Source organism: Poecilia reticulata, linkage group LG20 (genome assembly GCF_000633615.1).
Source record: "Poecilia reticulata strain Guanapo linkage group LG20, Guppy_female_1.0+MT, whole genome shotgun sequence".
Classification (NCBI taxonomy): domain Eukaryota; kingdom Metazoa; phylum Chordata; class Actinopteri; order Cyprinodontiformes; family Poeciliidae; genus Poecilia; species Poecilia reticulata.
Window position 1 is genome coordinate 10,800,094 of NC_024350.1, and position 22,621 is coordinate 10,822,714.

Consider the following 22,621-nt stretch of genomic DNA (forward strand, 5'->3'; position numbering starts at 1 on the left):
ATATATACGATAACCTTAGTCTCAAATTCTATTGAAGCTATATATATATATATAAAGCTTTCAGCTTTCTAAATCAGGTCTCGAAAAGACAAAGTATTGCACACAGGCGGGAGATTTCAGGATTTGCAATAAGTTTTCCAATGACTTTTGAATAAAAGGAAACCAAGGGCAACTAATGAAGACAAAGTAGCAGCACTTTGAACAGCTGCTGATGAACTATCAGACTGTGGTTGATGAAGTGACTCTGCTGTCTGCTCTTCCCTCTGTCTCGCCCCCATCACTCAAGGAAGATGAAAAGTATTGGGAAAACAGTAGGGGCAGAGGAGAGCGCATGCTGAGGAGAGACAACATGAGGAGTGGTAAGAGGGCCCCGGCATGGGCGAGAGGATCGAATATCGAAGGAAGGATGGAAAATGGGGGAGGGAAGTCATGGAGAGGGCAGGTGATGTTAGAAAATGAAAAGCTTTGGGGGCTTGTGAAGGGCAAGAAGAGGAAAAAAGTGAAGGCTGTTGCGTTATCAGCTAACTGAGGGCTCTTAGATGCCCGAGTGTTTTTGACCCACACCTGGAAACAGGTGTCTCCAGTCCTGTGTGCAGGACTGGAGAGAAGAGTCCGGCCCCTACGTCACGGCAACTAGCAGCAAACTTGGTCTTCCACAAACCCTCATTTATACTGAAACATTAAATATCTAATTGCCTGAATCTATTTTCTCATATCTACGTCAAACCTACAAACCACACTGAGACAAACTCTGAGCTGAAGGATAGGAGATCATCAAACAAAAAAACAAAACAAAACAAAAAAAAAAGAGCTAAAAGATTCATGTCAGCTCTGCGGGTGCAGCAGAGATCCACAGCTGAGTTGGAAAAATCTATCGACCTGACAACTATTAGACGCGTACTCTACAAATGTGGCCCTTATGCAGAAGTGGCAAATATAAACGCATTGCTAAATGAAAGGCGAAGGAAGTTAATTTTGGAGTTTGGCACAAGTCATGTAGGGGAGACAGCAAACATGGGAAAGATTCCAGTCTGGAGACAAAAAAGGCACTTTTGGCAAATGTGCAAAACGCTATGTGTGATGGAAAAACTAACTGAATGCACCTGAAATATGTTGGTGGCAACAACTGAGTCAAGGGAGGCTTTTCAACAGCAGGGTCATAAAAGCTGGACATAACTGATAGGAAGATATATGAAGCTTATTACAAGGCAATACTTAAAATATATGAGAAGTTGCAGAAGACTGAGGCAGCAGGAAAACAGCCCAAGACTCACAGCTAGAGCAACAATTGAGGGGGTTTAGAGATAAGTGTTATGTTTTAGAACAGTTGCTGTTCACATACATCTTCTATCCCATCCAACAGAGATAAGCCGCTCTATGAAGATGAATGAGGGAATTTTTCAGTCTCTGGATGCGCAAAACTGGTAGAGAAATATAGACGTGCAGCTATGATGGCAGTGAAATGTAATTCTGCAGGTTATCGACAAGGAAAAGGAATACAAACGCAGAAAACACTTTTTGCATTGATAATAGCGGAAAAGATCTGGAAAGCCCTCCGATTTTCCTTCCACTTCGAAACTGCGTTTCTGTTGGTTTACAACAATTCCAATGAACTGCAGAAACGTTAAAGGTTGTGACCTCCACAAATTGAATGACCGAGTCCTCTTGCATACAGACCTTTTTGAAGTATTGCATATGTGTTTGTGAGCGCAGGTTTTCAACAGCGCTTTTGTGTGTCTCCTGCTTCTGCGTGATAAACATTCCCCCGATGACAGACCTGTGCTCCACCCCTCTCCTTCATGCTGCACACTCTTTTCACCAGAGGCAAGGACTGATAGCAGCCAAGCTCCCGCTTACACAGACACACACACACACACACCCACGCACGCAGACATGCTGATGCTGTGTTTGTGATAAGTGTTTGAAGTTGAAATACTGTTTTGTTTTTGGCATAGCCAATTACTAAACAGGGGCAATTCAGGGCCCAACCAGAAGATGCCTGCCTTAGAGCAAAGAAGCAAATAATGATGTTTGTACTGTGCTACTCTGAAATCAATGAGACAAAAACGTAGGAAGCAGCGTAGTTGGTACTAAAAACATTAACAACCGGTAAGAACTTGTCGGTAATTATGAAACGTACAACTATAATGACAAATCTTTGCGAAATAATCAGCAACAGAGCAAAAGTGTTCCAATGTAATTCCCCACACATCAGTTTTTCCCACACTTCCGCCAACTTCAGGGCTAGAATGACATTTTCATGTCTGATTGGATTATCGTTTGTGTGTACCGAGACAGAAAAGACACTTGGATACAGAATTGTTGTTGAAGGAGGGGGAGGAAACGGGACGGAAGAAGAAGACAAGTGGGAGGAGAGCGAAACTGCTCAAAAGCGATTCATGGGGCGAGGACCAAAGAAGAACAAAAGAATCAAAGGGCTGACAGAGAACCAGAGTTGGAGAGAAATCAGTGCTGGAGGAAAAAGCGTGGAAGCCAAATGATGAACCTCCGACTGCTCTGGTGCCAGAATCACAGATGCAACTGTTTGGCCAGGCACTGCGGCGCATTCATCCCTCCCATATTGAAATATTTACCAAACAAATTGCTTCAACACTTTGGGAAAAGAAATAAATATTAGCTTGTTAAATATGATTTCAAATATCCGTCATACAAAGTAAGGCTTTGTAAACAGAACGCCGCACTCACAGGAGTAAACAAGTTTTTAATGGCAGGTATGTCGATTTTAATTGATAAAATCCTAAAAACTTCTTTGATTTCTCTGATGTATGGCAACGAGATATATGTCACAAACATAAATGCTCTTTGAAAAAGAACCTATTGATGGTGCCTACTGTTTTATAAACCCATTTTTAGTAATTGTTTCTCAAGGTAATGCGAAACATGACATTTCCTTTGATCAAATCTTTTTTTTCTGGGTGCCCTTCGGCTATTTGAGGTTTGTTCATTATAGTCTGAGTTTTACCTTCAATTTGTGTGTCTGACTGATCAATTGTTAAAAGCAGCCCTTATTATAGGCACACATTACTGCAAAAATAGATATTTTATTTTACAAGGATGTGTGTGTGTGTGGATACTTTGAGGACTCAAAACTTTTCTTTTGAGAGATAAAAAAAATAATAAATCCCAACAAACTGTGTAAGGCCCAAGCAATGAATGGAAAATCACAGAGGTGCCAGGATATAAATTTGGGTAAGAATAAAAATACATCCAAATGTGACTCATTTAGCCACATTTGCAAAGTGTTGCTCTGATTTCAGTTGCGTTCTTTCAGTCAGGATCTATAAATCATGAGCTAAGGTGAGGTTTTAAATTTTTTTACTTTTTCTTCACCAAAACAGACCAGAGAACAGACTCCTAATCTATCTATTCATCTCTTTCTATCTTACCATCACCCATGAACAAAACACCAACGCACTTTAACTCCTTCACACATTCTGACACAGACTGCTCTGATTGTGCCCAAGAGTAAAGGAGCAACATCCGTTCCTGCTCACCACCTAATGAACACCACTTTTCTCTGCTGTTTTCTTTGATCCCCAGAGTCATTAAGCGAAGCACCGTGTTACACAAACACTGAAAACAGCTGCTGACCTCGAGCAGAAAGGGACCTGTATCAAAAGACAAAACCCCAGCCCAGTGAACTGTGGAGAATGACACGATGTGAAATAGAGTTCGAGGTGAAGTCAGGGTCTGGAAGCCAAGTGGATGATTCATCTGTTTGGGCTTGACCAGATGGGTCACATGCCAGCGCCAACAGATGGTAAGGATGACTGACTGCACCCGCTGCAGGTCATTACTATGGACACTTTAAAGCAGACAAACTACGGCGAGCAAAATTAAGTACACGAGCTATCACATTAGAATTACAAATACTGTACTCGGCTAGAGAGCTTTGAGAGGCTGTCGCTACGGCGATGCGAAAAAACATTTGTTTGCTCCTCTAAAGATTTCTTCTGGTATTGATTAAACTTTTTCAGATTGCAAAAGTCTTTTTAATGTCAGTCAAAGACAACTGAGAAAATACAAAGAGATGTATTAAAATTCAAATCTATGAGGCAAAATGTATACAACTTATAATTGCCCTTTAAACCTGAGACAGGTTTCTCAGCGGGAACAACTGCCATCAAACATTTGCCATAGATGGTAATGACTGGAGAAATCCTGATCCACTGTTGTTTGGTTTAATTGAGACGTATTGGAGGGTTTTCAGGCATGATTCGGCCCACTAGAAGCCCTCATCACAGTTGGATTCAACTTACACTTTAATTTGGCCACTTAAAAAACTTTTTTATTTTGTTTGAGCCATTCAGAGGTGAACTTGTTGCTGTGCTTCAAGCTCGCTATCCTGCAACATAACTGCGATGGAGTTGAGCTTAAGGTCACAAACTGTTGTCAGAGCACAACTGGAGTAAATGTGGGAGTTGATCAGGAAACGACGGCTCCTGGTACGACTTCCTGAAGTCTCAAAGGCTTAGTTTTTTACATTTTTTTATCTTTCTTTAGATTGAGGTGTAATATATTCAATTTAAGCTCTTTTAGCCTACGTCTTGTTGCTACATTGAATTCTGGAACTACAGTGTTTGTTTCTGATTATGTGTCTGCGTGAGTGTTGAGGTGTCATTAATTGTCATAATTTAAAACCTCCCTTTTGATATTAACATTTCTTACGTGACTTGGAACAAATACATGTGACAAAAGCAGAATAAATATTTTTTTAACGTGTTTGTGCTTCACACAAATTCTTTAGCATGTTGTTGGAAATTAATTTCCCTTTTATTTTTGTTAAAAAAGAAAAGAAACAAGCATCATGGCATCTAATCTAACTTTTTCAATTACTTCTTATTTTTTCCACGCCACATACTTCATAAGTTGCTTCAGAAAGAATTCATCAAAGTACTAAGAATAGTCTCGTCTATGCAAGGTGCCCCTAAGGGCACGGCTCAGGAAGGGCTGTTGAAAACACTCGAACCTATGTATAGTTCGGCAAAGCGCTCAACGCTGGCACGTCAAGCATTCTTCCTCAATCATTTTTTAATTTCCACTGAGACCTGTTTTTCATCTCATTTGTGTAATTGAGCCATCTGTGGCCTGTCATTTTATGGTCTGGGTATGGTATATGCAGGGTAAATGTAGCATTTGAATGTTCACGTAATTAGTTTGTGCCTGTCATTTGAGACCCTTATCAATCTTTCTTTGTAATTAAGTTGCTTGTCGTACATTTTTAGCGCTAAACTCTCAGAGCTCAAAGTTGCACCAATGGAGAAATTACTTAATGCATAGAGAACTGAGACCCCTTACTTCAGATATCTTCTTCACAGCAATTTCAGTAATCTGTAAATAGATGTAGTATCTGTAATTTTCATAATTATACATGATTGAGTAAGTTTGAGATAGATTCGTTCCATTCAATCAGGTAGGATTGTTCAGATTGAATTAAGCTTTTCATAAGAGATGCAAGAGCAGGTTACATTTATTGAAGCTTCTAGCTATAAAAAAAAGCAAAAGATTATGAGAGACAATACATCAGTGAAACAATCAGTAAAATACGTTTTGTCAGGAGTGATGAATGAACACAGCTGTAATGCGATTTGCGGCTCTTCTCAGGTAAACATGAAACGGCAAAGTTAGGCCAGGATTAGGACGCACACGCGACTGCAGTCAGAAGATTTACGCACGTTTGTCTGCGCCGGAGCGTTGACAGTAAAGCATTTTCGATTTGTTCCACCGGCTGATTATTGCTTCTTGTCATATACTGTGAATTTGATTAGTAGGGCTCATAGCTCATGATATGTGATGCAACATAAAGAACGGGATATGGGAGTACAGTAATGATAATAAATGACAGAGCAGAACAGCTGAGATCAGGTGCTAATATTAAAGTTATAAAGCAATACTTTTACAGTGAAAGAAAGACAGATAGCCTATAACTCATTACGGGTTAATAATCTAAGATTGAAAAGTTATACATAAATCATGAATGCCAGTCTCTTGTTAAGGAATACTCCCACATCGTAGCTTAAGTCTGAAAAGTGAAATAAAGATGAGCTAGACGGTGGATTAGAGCTGAGCTTAAAGCCTCCTGTATAGCCGTATGTCCATCTGTAGGTGCAACCTTGAGTGCCTCTACTCTCCAGGTTCAAGAATTTATGGCAGAAACAAAAGTAAACTCAATGCACTCCTTATTCTTCACACATCTTTAGTCATAAAGGGATAGCATAGAGAGTTTTTGAAGAGGTGTTCTGTAAAGTTTTTATAAGTTACAGTTCTTTTACCTGGAAAGGTAAGATGTGATATTTTTGGCAAGTCTGTGAAAACCTGATGACACAATAGAAGAATATTCGCTAGAAGGCTAACTGCTACTCACACAGTCGAATTTTACACAAGTTATACAAATGAGAAAAATCTATCCATCTTAGAGGATACTGCATTTCTACGCATTAAGCTTGCTGCTTTATCGACACCTCAGGCTAAAAGTGCAAAACTTTAATTATTTTAAATTCATCATTAAAGTAAAACTATAGGATGGTAAAATTTCAATTGGTCCAAGGGACCAATTTAGCTCGGTTTTGTGTGTCAACATAAGAAATTGATTTAGTAGTAACACTTCACTACAGGGATCAGGACCAGTTCCACAGGGGCACTGGCACCTATTGCCCCCCGTCTAGAACTGCCCATGCTGAGGGTCATCACCATGGTTACTTGTGCTGGAAATCTAACCTACTCAGATTAATCAATATTATGAAAGCATTGCCTCTCAATTATCACTGCTATGAGAAAATGGAAAAAGCAAAAAGATGAGCAGAGCTTTTTGAACAGCTTTGACCTTTGTGACCTCGCGAGTTTCACCACAACATCTCACTTTCACCAGAAAATCTTTGTGAGAGACATCAAGTCAAGCAGAGCTTTATTGTCAATTCAGCCATATACACAGTTTACAAAAGAAATATGAATATGCTAGTAAAAATGCAACTTATGTATATAAAGCAGAGATTAAGTTTGTTCATGTTACACAATTAGACTATTAGAAACTAAAATGTATCCTACTTTAAGGACATAATTATCATTTGAAGAATGTCTGAACACAGAGCAGATTTCAAACTGTCTCTATGTTTATGTTCCAAGTTATGCTCATCAGTAGAAACTTGTGCAATTCTTTCAAATAATTACACAAACAAAACATTTGTAGATCATTTAGCACAACGAGATACAAAATAATTGGGATTTTGACTGAGTTACAATTACGATTTTCTATAATCTTCAATAGGTGGCACCTTTAGTGTTCAGCACACAATAATGTCCAGTGACAAAATGCTAATTTATTCATGTTTTACTGCAAATTCTATTATCATGTTAACCCAGTAATGGACTGGCCACTGCACTGCAAATCCACACAGTTATATCCAAAGTTTTACCAAACAAGCAACTTATTTTGAAGCACTACTTCAGCCTGATCTTTAATTTTAGCAATGGCTCAGATCCTTCAAAGAAAGCTCAAAAATGTTGCACCCGCTTCAGAACACTGATGAAGCACTGGACTGTATCATCTGCTTTGAGTCCGCACAACCGACAGTCTAATGTAAAATCCCACAGCTTGCTCCACTCTTCCAGGCTAAGAGCAGACTGATAAGTCACTGCGAGTAAGCCGGAATGATAAATTCAGCAGTCTCCACCACTTTAAAGCAGGAAGCGACTCAATACCTGCCACCAAAATGTTTTACTTACTTTACTTTATGTACTGTAGTTTGTATCTATCTCGATTGTACTCACTGCTACAAAATTAGTCCAGTACAGTTCTTGATTTATTGTCTTTGAGAACAAATACATATGTTTCCATATATGTTTCATTCAAAAGTGGGATTTTGTTATGTTTTCTACTTGGCAGCTTCTTAAGAGCTGAACAGCATTCACCCTAAACCCCTAAGGTATTCCAGTGAAAGTGTGTTTTTTTTTCTTACAGATGTCTTAAAGCAGACATGTTTTGATCAGAGTTGAACACACTGCCTCTTGAATACCTGAACAGGTAATCAGGTTTAGACATGCAGCATATGGCTTGCTATGTAACTGTTAAAAACAAGCTGTGTGTGTCACCTCAAAATGACAGCTTCTTAATTATCAGCAGGTCTGCTCGGATGTGACTCCGCACTAATTTGGATGCCCCCGGTGCTCTGCCTCCGTTCTTATCAAAAGGAGAAAATACATATAATGACTGTGATTAAAGAAGAGGAGATTACCATCAGCTTCACTTCTTATTTACAAGCAGATTCTCCTCTTCCCCTCCGTTTCTTATCCAGAAACATAACAACTGGTAGCTTCTGCCACTCTTCAAATCGCATCACTTCTGCTCTGGTTTTCAACTTGTTTTGTGATGTCAATGTTGCCTTTTTTAGTGCGTCACTGAAGACTGAGATGTGGCTAAACGTTTTAGTTTAACATTCGGTTTTCAAAGCAATTGAGTTTAAGTTATGAATACACATACACAATTTCCTCAAAAACAATAAAAATCAAATGTTTGCATCCTTATGCGTAAACCACAAGCAATTCAACATGACAAGCTTGATCTGTATGTCGTGTTTCTACCATTTTTAGATACAGTTAACAGAAGCGTTTACACAATGCAGTTCTGGTTAAAAGCATTTCTCTTTCACTGTGAGGTAAGATGTCTCTTTTGCGCTTTTGTCCATATTCTTAAACTCATTATGCTAATAGTGTACATTTTATTTATTTCATAATAGACTCATTCTTAGCTTACTAATAGCACTCTTTATTAAATACAAATTTAAAATAATTGACCTCCATGTTTTTAAGGTATTGGAACAACATTGTTGGATTAATATCAATTACAGTACAGCTAAATACCTCTGTGACCCCTAAAGTATGCTTTCACTTGTGGTCATTTGCAATGTTGGAAATATCTTGAAGCATATTCACATCACCATTATGGCAAAAATATTTAAAGGCTGCTTTGCTCCATTTGCTGCCTTTTTATTTATTTTTCCTTACATTTCTATCAATTAAAACGTCCAAACCCTTTCAACGTCAATAAAGGAAACTAATTTCTCTTCGTTTGCCCGTGACCATTAAACCAGCCTGGAAGATGGGATTCATTAATGCTGAGGCATGCACAGGCACACGCGGATGCACAGAAAATAGTTCCTCTCTTAAGGCTGCAACACACAAAAAGAGACGAGAACAAAGACACACAGGCCACCTCGCTGAAACGTTCCCTGTCTGCTCAAGACATTAGTCATTCACATATGAAAACCCATTACAGCAGCAGCCAATCGTCATTGCTCTTATTGAGACAGAGCTCCATCCACAGTATGAAAAGCATCAATCATCAAAGAAATACCTATTCACGTGTGAAATTTTTAATATATGTTTAATATGCCTTAATGGACCAATGTATAATGTATGCTTCAGTGTCTCTGCCAGGACCATGGGAAAAAGAAAAAGGAAAAAAAAAAAAAGTCATCTTCATTGAAAACTTTGTTAATTTGGTCACTCGGTATGAAAGAGGATGACTCCGTTCATCTGTTACACACAAAGACTCATACAGGGGTGACTAAGTAAGACAAAGAGAACACGGCTCCCTCTGAGGGACAGAAAGATTCATCTTTTATAATTGCGTTTGCCACATTACTATACGATACACTCCTACACACACAAACAGATGTGACATCATGGGTCATTAAATCATTGTTTGTTGGATTGTTGGCAGCTCTGTGATGAAGGGACATTAGTGAGACTGGCACCAGATTGTTGATGAGGGGACCATAATCAGTGCGACACCAGGGAGGAGGAGCGGCAGGTGGTCTGTCATGTTGGGCAACCTTGACAGAACCAGGCCACTTCCTGTCTCCTGAATGAATGGGTAAAGCGACTGATCAAGACAGAAATGAGTGAAGAATTAAAGAAAAAAAAGAAAAGCCATATCTACAGTAGGCTACATTCTTTTAAACGCAGAACCTAGGCATAGCTCTATCCCATTATCCCTAGCAGTGTGAAAAATGAGCGACCAATGGACTTCTTTATGAAGCATTATTGCATTGAACACGGCTGGTACTAAAGATTCATGGTCCTTTTTTTTTTTTTTTCTTTAAAGGATATTACTCCCCCTTGGAATATGCTAAATAGTAGAAATATAGTTGTATTGCTCTTTTTTTTGCTTTCCATTTGCATGTGGGAAAAAAAAGAAAGCATAAAGTAGAGAGTAAAGCCAAACGTGTGTGTGGTCAATACATATCAAAATATGAATAAAATTAGGTGTGCTGCATTTGCAGGAAAACATGCTTTTGCCTTTTACTGTATAGTTGCAGAAAGTTTTGGGTTGAGTTTACGATCCAGAAGTATAAAAGAACATTTACAACCAGTCCATTACATGCCTAATAGTTACAATAAAAAAAGAGTACCTTTCCAGCTCTTAACAGCTTTCAGCGTGGCTTCACAAAATAGGCAAAAATGTCTCATTTGATGGTGGATGCCTCAAACAACAAGATGTTTTTGTGAGAAAGGATATTGACATTTCTCCAATCTGACGCGCATTAGTCTCTTTAAACTCCACGTTAACTTGACACAAATGCTGTTGCTCACATTAAAAACACATTTACTGAAAACAAACATCCCCTTTGTTATGAGAGCTGTGGCGTTGAGTTTCATAATTTCCCAGAGACTAAAAGAAAAATAAATAAATAATCTTCTGCTTGGTCTGAACGCTGCCACTTGTCAATTGATTTGGGATCCTCTGTCAACAGTCAGCCCACATTAAACATCTCCAACTCCATCAGGCGGGACCACTGGGACCTCTCAAGGTTGCGCGCTCGGTTGCTTTTCACACAGTTGACACAAATTGGGTGTTTCCATATTTAGATAATCTAATCAATAATTGTACACATGATGTCATAGTACTGGGACTCTCTGTAGAAATTATAAAATGATGTATAGAGAGGAAGTTAAATAAGTTGGAATCCAAGGTAATGTGGTGATCAGAATGAAAAATATGATGAAGCAATACTGCACCTATAAGAAGGTTTTTGCAGAAAATAGTGAGGGGAGCTGAAAAGCTTATTGTATGTGTTTATACCTCAGTTCTGAATTGTTTCAGAGCTGCTGCAGGAATGCGTCTCCACAGTGTTAAAATGTTGAACAGCTGTCAAGATAATGCAGTTCATACCACAGGACAGCTTTTATATTTTGTCTGTTTTGTGTTTTTTTTTTTCTTTTTAATCCATTTGAGTTTTGAACTTCAGACGCTCGTCTGTTGAATAATTTCAAAGAGAAACAGACTCACTGTACAACGAAATGACATTAAGTTACACCGATTAATTTGATATTTCTCTAGAAGTGTAGCTCATATACCTATAATACAATTTCCACCACAAGCTGATGCATTTTTAAAGGCGGGGGGTTAATTAGAAGATCAGAAACTTTTCAGTAGGCTGCTCCCGAAAGACTCTGAAACACCATGAAAACTTTAAGAAGCTTCAAGATACAGTAAAACAACCCGTGTTTGGTGAGAAACTGATCAATACCACAGCTCTGAAGGAACTGTGAGTGTCTTCCAGCTGACCAAAGTCTAGCAGAGAGGAGAATGTCAACACTGATTACAAGGAGAGGAGAAACAAAAGTGTTTCATCTACCTCTCAGTCAGTGTGAGCTTTCTGCAGGATTGAAATCAGAAAAGGGGAAAAGAAAAATGGCTTCTACATGAACTTGAGCAGACTATAATGATGTGGCAGATGAATGGTTAGTTAGGAGTTTGTGGGAAATATTCAGAGACTATAATTACCTACTTATGCTCACTATCCCGCCAAACACACATATATAGAAATATTTCTCTGCAAACAAAAGTGAGGCAAAAATTACTCTGAATAATTTGCACTCAGAGTGTGAGCAATGTTATTTTCGCACCGAGGTGCAATCCTCGGATTAACAGGGGTATGTTGGTTTTCTTTCCTTATCTTTTATTAAATAAATTGTCAAACCATTAGCAGTGCAGTCAACAAAAGCTAAACTTTTGAAAACATCGCAGAAAGCTTTATAGTTCACTTTATAGTTGCACAAGAAAACTAGATAAAATATCATACAATGCAAACTGAGACCCCTCCCAAAGTGAAGGCTGCACCAAAACATAAATATAAATATGGCAAAATATGGATGCTTTCAGGAGGGTCTTGGAAAGGTCTTCTGGGTGAATCAACTCCACACTCATTACACATAGTGTTTTGCTGTGGAGAGATACTAAAAGCAGCATTTCAGTGTCCTGGGTGCTGTGCAGATTCTGGTAGCAGGATTGGCAGCCTTTCAATCAGGGGTCGCTCTACATCCTTGTGCAGCTTTTGTCATTAGAGAGTTTAAAACATAACTGGCCTTGCCAGTCATATTCCAAGGCTGCAGCCTTGTGATGCCTACGTTTCACTGGAAAAACTCCAATTAAAATATTACTACTCTCTTATAGCGGTAGCTGTGATTTGCATCTCATACTGCGATTTCTTTGGCTTCATACAAAAAGGTCTCACTAAGCAGCTGATTTGAATAATTCACAACTTCCATGTCAGTATATCTAATTTTGTTTACTTTTGCTGCCATCTTAGCAGACATTTACTACCTTATCATTTGTCGTAACTTGTGTGCACTTTAACAAAGTATTTTTTTTAATTTTTTTATTCTGGTGCAGAGCTACCACAGGACTAGGGAGTAAACAGGTTTTTCAAAGGGTTTGGCTCATTTGTGAACGTGAGTCACACTGACTGAAAATGTAACACACTGAAATCTTGGTCCTCAACTGAACTGAGTCTACAAGACTACCGGGTGTGAAAACGCCCTGAAAGAGGAATTCCTTACTACGTGCTGTTGGTGTGATGAGACTCCTGACAAAAGAAACGTCAGGTTGTGAAAAAGGATTAAGATTGCTCCTGAGAGCAGATAAGGTATTATTTTAGGTTTTAAAGATGACTAACATACATGCATTATTTTACAATTGGCAACAATTTCAGTACCTAACATGCCTGTCTTTTCATCCCTGACTTCAGTCTTAAGTTACAACATAAAATTAACACTTAGAAATAGTCAAATGCATAAGTAATGTGCTCTCAGCAATTTAAAAGAATAGAATATGCCAGATTAGTATTGAATTTAATTATAATTAACCTCTTGTCCTTTGTCCATACTATTAGAGTTAATAAATATGAAGCAGCTACATGCAATAATACTCAATCAGAGCTAATTTATTTTAATATTTGAAAGAGGAAAGCATAGTAAGTAGGAAGAAATTGTTTCATTTAAAGTTGGTTTTTCTACATTTTCTAGCCTGCATTTGTTGTGGGAGAGTTTTTAATTTCATACAAGAAAGCCGATCTGGAAGTCATGAACCAAATTTATACGAAACCATTGTGGGTTATAGGAATAAAATTAATCTTCTTACAAACAGAGAGCAGAATGGGCTGTGCTCATGGTGGATTAAGCTGCACCAGGTTAAAGTCTCTGAGCAGGCAGCACGCTCAGCAGTGCACAGCCCTCTGCACAGACACACGCTCAGTTGCATCCTCTAATATTGATAAGCTGATGAAAATTTTGAATGAAAATGGTGTTTTCTAGAGATAGGATAAAAGCAAAAATCTACATACAAAAAAAAGTTTAACAGATTGCTTGGAGACATCATACCTGTGCCTGTTACATTACGTGACAAGGAAAGAGTACTGAGATCTACATCACTATGTCCTTTTTTTGCCCGCTCTGTGAAATTAGGCACTGACTGCAAGCATGTTCCAGAAACGTTATTCAGACGTGTAGACATGTTTTTACATTGTTTTGCTATTGCGTCACTACTGGTTTCAGTTTCTATCTTCTTAAACTCAGATTCATTGAACACAGAGGAGCAGATCAAGTTAGAATGACACAGTCGCTGCTCAACCCACCTCTAATTTGCAGTGGGATTAAAGTAGCAGGAAATGGTTCTGCCAAGAAATGACTGAGAAACACAAAGAAGCGGCTTTTACAATTGGCTACATTTAACACCGCACGATTTGCTCAAGCAAAAATGAAATACAACACGGTGTGTAAATGCCACAGTTCCATTAATTATTCTGCCTTAACTAATGCAGTAAACACACCGCCTCTGGAACTTTATGTGCAAGTATTTTCTTTTTTGAAATAGCTACTGTGTTTAACTGCAAGTTTTAAACTCATTTAAAACAATCAAGTCAGGCAGTACCTCAAAGTAAAAAGTAACTGTTTCCAGCATTTTCTTAATCTGATCAAGACAAACCGTTTAGTTCTTCTCAATTAGACACTTGGCAACTTCAGCGGCGATGATGTCAGATGTTTACTATAGGATGTAATTGAAAAAATTGTAACATATTCTGCTACTAAAAACCAAAACCCTTTGTTTGGCACTCATTGAGTTAAGCTATGTTTTTTATAATCACATGCTGTTTACCCAGTCAAGACAATATATTTGCTGACAGTTTTCATAAAATTATAACATACGTGCCAAGTTCACATGTAGAACGAGAATACCTTTTGCCCAACATATTCTACTACTTTGTAAAATGGCACATGCATTGACTCTACTTTGATAGACAAGTGTTAAACCCCCCCCCCCCAAAAAAAACTGCTGGAGTACCATTAATGGTTTCCCTTAGCACCGAATAACAAAAGTGGCCTTTGCTCTCTCTGACTGTTTAAAAGCTGCACACAATATATGAAACGGTGATTTTTAATAAGAGCCATATCACAGTGACTGGGGGTGCTCTCTTCATTCAACCTTTGATGTGAACTTCACAAAGGTTATGCAGTCTCTCCAACCAGCTGAGAAATGACTTGAAAATGAAAGTGCTCCCTTCCACAGATGACTTGGAGAAACTCATTAACACACATATTGCTTCTCAATTAGGTCACTGTAACTGCAGTCCTTCAGCCTCGTTCAAAGGTCGCCTTTGCCCCAGAAACTAATCTATATGAGCTCACGCCGGCTTTGAAAGTTTCTCTAAAGTTCATTCAAAGATCTGACTGATACCAGTATGCACAGCATGATTTGGCTCTGGGTTACCTTTCGGAAAACTTTTTATGTATTCTGAGCCAAAGTACATCAGATCCCTTCAGTCTCTTTCATGTCTTTCAATACAACGTCTCCAAAATAAAATGCAACTGAGATTCCTTTTGTTGGTTCTGGAAGACTGCTCATCTTATCTCTAAAGAGCTGACCTGAAAACGTAACTGGCCTCTACTAACCCGATACAAAATGTAGTTTAAGTTGAATAAGCTAAACAACATCAGTGCCCGTTGTTAAATATACTTTATGATATAGATCCAACGATTTTTATGGCATCAGGTAGGCACTGAGCAAGGCCGTCTTTCTGCACCCTCAAATGTTTTGAACAATTAAAAAGAATCAGGCGTTTCAGGTTTGCTAAGAAAACAGTGCAACAGCCCTTTAATTGAGCGCTGGGAGTTATATCCTACTTTAGAGTCATTAACCAGTCGTGGTGTATGGTGATATTCTCTCACAGTGCTTTTATTGTTCACAACGTAGCGGTTGGGCACTCCCTACACTTCCTATTGAGTGGAGACGCAAATAGGCAATAAGAAACTCAGTCGGGGCCGGTGAAAGATAATTCTTTTTTTTTTTCCAGTCTTTTTTTTTGAGTGCTCACAGCACCCGTAGAGCTGTGTTGCCCTGAGCAGTGAGCTATGTCGCTTACATTAAAAACACCCACCATACAAATTTCCTGTGAAAAGTTAGAACGACATTTTTAGGCGAGACAATCATTTTTACGATCAGTTCAGTTGCAGATAAATGCTCATTTGCCTTTTTTTTTGTTTGTCCCCCCCCCAAGATTTCATGGTGATTTCTTCAAATTGCAACTCATTTTCTGTACACATTTAATATTCAAAGCTCTGATTGGAAATGTTGGCACCAGAAAAAGAAATCTAACATTTACATAAAAAAAGAGCAATCAAACTTTTCTCCTAAAGCTTGCCAACTCATTTTATACAGCTCAACAAATAAAATTTGTTCAGAAGAAATCCATCAGCTCACAAACGTCTTACAAAATTATAAAACTCTGTTGTTGGGCCAATATTCCTTATAAATCTGTCTTTGTTTTTTTTTTTTAAATCCAAGTAGCTGTTTATCTATCATGAGAGCAGCCCACCGCTGCTCAGCCAACTACACATGTTTAAATGACAAAATACTTACTATCTCCATGGCAGCGGAGAGGTCCAACAGTGAGTTTGGCCTCAGAGCCCGGCCTGTGTGTGTCACCAACGGCAACCTGGCTAACTGGCAGGTGCTCTTTATATGTCAATAGACCCGAATCTTCCCTCCTAGCAAAAAGAAAAGGAGGAAGACAAAGATTTCCCACATTACAAACAAATGTCTCCTTTTAGCCTACTTTTTAAACATACAACCTCTTCACAATTTAGCTGTTTTTGTTCTGCTACTTTACATTGTTCAGCGGTGCAGAAAAAAAAAAGTAAAAAATAACATCATGATTCCTGTCAACACCACTTATGACTGAGTCAGTACTAAATTTCATCAACACCTTTCTGCCTCTCACTTTTCAGATGTGGTTTTTGAAAAGGGCGACACAATAAACTGTGCATAACATATGTTAGCTATGCACATGCATACATTAGTCCTTTATCAAACGTAGCACCTATTTGGCCATATTACAGAATGCACACCACTATAAAATACTTTTAGGCATTCAGTGATTAAAAAAACGAGTACAAGCTTATTAGCACCCCTCAGTAAGGATGCATACAAATGTTTAGAAATATGGTAATCTTTTAATGTAGCAACAATCTCTCATAGAACAATAATAAAAAAACAAAATCCTTCAAACAAAAATAATTCTTTGTAGAAATTACTGCAAGCGCAACAACTTTTACCACTACGACAAAGACATTAAAAATGGAATTAAAACACGATTTTGCCACCTTTGCATGTTTTCTGAATAAGGTGGTTTTGGGGGTGGGATTGAAGTCAACAAGCTGATGTTACACCACTGACTCACCAAGTGAGATAGTCACCACTCTGCATTAGCTGACTTGTGCTGCACCTCAAGTGTCTAATATATCAATTACAGATTACATGTGCTGCCAGCTGGCTGAGGATTTTAAGAAAAAAAAAAAAAACACACACACACACAGACCACCTCTGTGTGGTGCACATTTGGCTCATATCATTTCTCGCCAAAACCACACAGGGTGTGCTGAATTGCGCTGCAACATAATAGATCGCTGGACTTTGGCCAAGTAAAGTGTCTTCGGTAGCAGTTACTTGTGAAAAAAGAAAAATAAAGGCTTCACACAAGGCACCGACATTTGCAACCATTATTTTTTCTGTCACGTCCTTTATTTGTATTGCTCCATAGCCATCTGAGCTCACTCTGTGCATACTTTGTTGCAAATTTTGATGAGTTAACGGTCAGAGGCAGGTCAGTTATTGCGTGTTAATAGTATGACTGTAGAACAGATTGCTACCTTTGATAGTCTCTTCAAAAATATATACAACTGAATGGTTTTTTTTTTTTGTCTAATGCACTTTTTATAAATAATTTGTTCCTACCATCACAGATGTTGACTTTAAAGGCAACTGTGTACTTTGGTTCTACAATGTTAAGGTCAAGCTTTTCAGTAGCAAACATTTCAGGTTTATCATGAAGCAAAGGATGACTATGTGGAAAGTAATTCATGCTCTCCTCCATACTTGTGCTAAGGATTCATTTCTTTTACTAAAAGTCTCTGAATTCTCAGTGTCCATGGCATCAGTACCTTTTGAAAAAAAAAAAAGGGTGATTTTAACTAAAAATCTGGTGGATTCTATCAATAAACCAAATTATTATTAGTATTGTTTTCACCAGACACTTTATGCCGTGCACAGAATGTTTACATTTGCTGTATTAGAAGAAGAGAATTGTGAACGTGTATATTTACACTGAATATCAACCTTTAATCAGTAAAAATATTTTAGACTCGTAACCTGTGAATATCAGAGGTAGATAGCTGACTTCAGCACAACACCGATCTCGTGGATATAAAAAAAACCCACCAAGTTTAGTGCAATGAGATGCTCTACAAACATTTCACTTGATGTGCTGATTTTACGAAACCCCATTACGACTGCTCAGATGACAGTTGTGCAGTAATTCTTACCCCTCCTGCAAAAAGTAGATTAAAATAGATTAAAGTATGCACTTTAAGCAGATTCAAATTAGTGAGCAGTAATTTTGTAAATCTCTTTCGGTGTCATTTTGTTGAAGTGTGAAAAGTTGAGAGGTATTTGCTGAGTACAGTAAAGGTTTTGCCCCCCCCGTATTTTTTAAAATCCCATTGTTAGATAGAGTTAGATCGCTGCAGCATGACCACAGATGCAGAAAACGTCAAGCTAAATAATTATATAATTTTTCCATCTCTCAACACAGCTGCCCCTGAAGTGGTCTCCAGGGTGCTGACTACAGCTCAGAAATAATCAGATTGATTTCATCAATCTGATTAGGATAGTAAGTTAATTCCTTCTTATCTTGTTTTGGTTATATGCTTAGGATTATTTTCCTGTAAATCATGTCATGGTGTTGTATTTATTTTTTTGCATGCCAGTGAATCTCTGGACCCAGAATCCCTCTGTACTCTTTTGCACTGACCCATCTGATTCAAATTGTCAGTAAATGTCAGTGTGCTCGTTTCAGGGATGGCATGAGTGTTTAGACAGGTCCCATATTTCACAGATGAGATGGTGCTTTAGGCAATGTTTGCCCTGTCTCTCACAATCATTTTGATAAGAGTTGATTTTCACGCCATCAGTCCAGGAAAATAAAATTTCTTTCAGCATGTTTGAGTAAGTGCAATTCTGCCTTCCTGCTGTGTGTATCTTGCAGCGAGTCCTCTGAGATTTGGAGTCTGCTCTTCATCTTTGTAGAGGAAACATGCATGCCTACAGAAACTGTTTGAGTTGTCGTGTTTGTCCTTGACAATAAAAACCTGTTATTCTGAGCAGCAGACAGTTTCTTGCTCTATCAGCTCATTTACTATCATCTGGATCTCCCCCGTGTGCCTGCTGTTTTAGAAAACATCAAATAGTGAATTTTCTAGACTTCCCACTTTATAATTCCCCCTCCCAATATCTACCTGCTACAGTTTTGTGTTTTATCCCTTTATGCTGTCTTCATTCCAGTGGATGTTTCTATCTAGACATGAATGGGCAATAATAATACTTCTTGCCAGACTTACACAGTACCGGACTATAAGTAGAAATGAGGACCAATGACAGTGAAAATAGGTCTTAAATCTAAACTCTTCAATAAGTTACAGTTAAATTTAATAATAACTTGGGCTATTCTGCTTTCTCAACATTGCATCAACTACTAAAACAATTGACTTCATACATAGTGGTTCTACACATGGTTACAAAACTAAAATAGATGGAATGAAATGATAATGAATAGGTATGCCATCCATCAACTTACATTCCCAGTACCTGTCTTCTCTGTTCACCCACTCCTTCTATTACAGTTCTGCAAGTGTTTCCTCTGTTTGGATTTCATTTGTTGCCATGAATTTTTACTTTATGCATTTATTTAATTTTTTAACTTCATCACTTATTCTGTGAGCTTGGCTCCCCTGTGCAGGTCGAGCCACTCAAGTGTAAGGCAAAATGTCATTTAACAAACGGTACACTTTGAAAAAATTTGGGCAATGTTATGTTTTTATCTTAATATCAAAAATCAGCTGCTCCACTGAAATAAACTTGTGATATTTTTCTTCATGCTCTTTCAAAATTTTGTTTTCAAGGTTCCTCACACTGCAGTCTTTGTATGTTTAACCTGGAGATGTGTGTTACTTAAAGGTTAAATTTAAGACCTTTTGTATAAAATTTGCTTTAACTTCAGGCTCCTTTGTGGAAAAAATAAAATTTTTATAGACAGTGAAAGAAATGTCCAAGTTTAAAAGGTTATATGAGGAATTGAGAGTAAATTGTATCTTATTTATGACATTTAATGATCACTCCCAATTTTGTAAGATGCACCATTTAATTGTTTTTACAACCAATTACAATGATGTCATTTCTTTTAGTACAAAAATAATGAGCGTAAGCTAAAAGTATTGGTTCTGGATCCACGTAGATATATGGTTTTATAGTTAGAATGGTTGCTTAGTGCAAGAGTTTCCTGTTATACAATTCAAGTAATGGGATTTGAATCCAATGTTCTTTTTGTGAATTTAAATTTTATTTAAAAAATGCTCCACTTTTCCCCTGAAGTCAGAAAAATGCACATTAAATTACCTTGCAATTCTAAATTACAGTAAGGTACGACTTACATAATAAAAAAAAAATGTAAGAGTCATTTTCCAGACAGTTTATCACCTTCACCTGATGCTCTGACAATTTATCAATTTGAACCCTAAGCAGTCTTATAGAAGTAAAATACTTTACAAGTGTAGTCTGCTCATCTAAATAGAAAATCCGTGGGTGGGTTAAACTCAATGATAAATGCTCTTCTGTCTCTGAAGAACAATTATACAAGTTACATAACCGTTCTTGGGACGCTGCTTTGTTACAAGAGAAGTACAATTTCCAAGTGGTAAATCTGGGTAGAATCCACCAGTTACATGACTGCTGAAGATACTTCAGTACAGGTATACGAGTGCTGAAATTGAACATTGTTTGAAAAAAAGAAGAAAAAACTGTGCTTTCATAGAGAGAATATTTGATTTACAAATTAACAAGATAAAAAGGGAATTATTTTCACTGTTTACCTCCGACATACCTTATTGTACTCTAGAGAGAATAAAGCATATGGAGATGGGAGTAATAGAAACATAAAATCTTGTGCTAGCTACACATTTCTTTCCATTTCGCTTCTAAATAATTTATGAGCTTAGAACAACATTTATTTAAAAAATAAATAACCAGGGACTATTTTTGAAGATATGGAATTAGTTTCTTTAATAAGTGCAACAGATTGTTAAAATAAGATATTAATTAAAGGCCAACCAAACAAGGACACTGACTTGGTGGCTGTGAACAAATGCACTTTTTCTAAACCATAGAAAGGCTAAATCCAGACTCTTTCTCCTAATTATAGATGTACGACCACAGAAATCAAGCCCCACACTTATCCACCAGTAGAAAAAAACCCTGGCTCTTCAGTGTAGAGAAGAATTTCTTAGCAAATTGCTCAGTACAATAGAGCAGAAAAAAATGTTACAATATAATTAAATAAGCCAGGTATTTTTTCTGACAATGTATATTCTCTGACTGCGTAGGGTCATTTATTTTATACCTTCTGTTGAACTGTATTGGCTTTCATTTTAATTATTTTTTCCCAAAATGTGCCATTATGCTAAAGTAAAATTATAATTACTAATGTCAAAATCATTCCTGGCAAAAATAAACTTGCTGCTCTAGACGACAAACTTAATGCACACGGGGTGTTTTATTTTTTAAAATGAGATTTTTTTCATTTAAAAGAGAATGAACAAAATAATAAAAAATAATAATAATGAAACACTGGATCCTGAGCATATTGAATTATTCTGCCAAAACAACTGCAACCATATTTTTTTCCCTCTTTGGCATTCAGTCTTTCCTGTTTGCAAAAGCTTTTCCCAGAGACAAGGGGAGTTTATTGGCAACATCTTTAGAACATATTCTGGAAGACATACAAAAAAAAAGTAAAATAAAATAATGCTATTGTAGAAACAGTAGTGGGGATGCACAATGTACTGAAGGCTATGGTCTCCACCAGCACTCAGTTTGTCAAGAACAAACTGAATTTGTAAAAAAGAACAACAACTCAGTTTTTAAGATATTCATCTTTTAAACATTTTTAGAAATCGTTTCTCAGACATGAAAAACACTACTTGCATATTCATAAGCCATGTAAACATAAAGGAAAATGTTTTGTTTGTGTGAATACGGTCCATTCAGCATTTCTTCTATTTTTTTATTTATTAGCTTACACACAATAAATTTAAAATAAACTAAATAAATAAAGCCACAATAAATTTAAGGCTTCATATAGACAATTAATTACGCCCGATAGCCATTTTATTGTGCACACCTATATAGTTCATTGTGAAAACAACTAATGCTTGATCACATGGCAACAATTAGGAAAAGGAAGAAAGAGAATCAGGAACTACTAAAACATTGACAGCAACTTATGATCCTCTGGGATTTTGACACACAAACGTTATTTGTAATCACAGAACGTGATTAAAAATGGTAAAAATATCTTGTGAGCAAAAGTTGTAGGTGAAGACGTTTTGTCCGCATCAGAGGTTAGTGATAAATGGACAGACTGGTTTGAGATGATAGAGAAGTAATAGTAGCAAAAACAAAACTGATTTATGCAGAATGCAGCAGAAAACCTCACAGGGTGCCCGAGTAGTCCGCTAAGAACAGAAAACTGTGGCTGCAGTTTACAGAGGCTCAGGAAAATTAAATGAAAACAGATTGGAAATATTGATTGGAAACATTGTGTTGTCCAATGAGCTTAAATTTTAGCTTTTAAATGAAATTGTACAATGGTGTGGGGGATGCTTTGTGGCACATGTTAGGTACCCAAGTATGCATTGTTTAAATAGGACAACCTAC

The 22,621-nt window shown here is 37.5% G+C and overlaps 1 protein-coding gene across 1 annotated transcript in view; it reads right to left on the minus strand.

Annotated features, from left to right (window-relative positions):
• Positions 1-22,621, minus strand: part of LOC103482418 (contactin associated protein 2) — a 167,494-nt gene that overhangs the window by 47,917 nt on the left and 96,956 nt on the right. Inside the window, exon 14 of the mRNA XM_008438563.2 lies at positions 16,217-16,344. Coding sequence (XP_008436785.1) covers positions 16,217-16,344 — 128 coding nt within the window. The remainder of the gene's footprint in view (positions 1-16,216; positions 16,345-22,621) is intronic.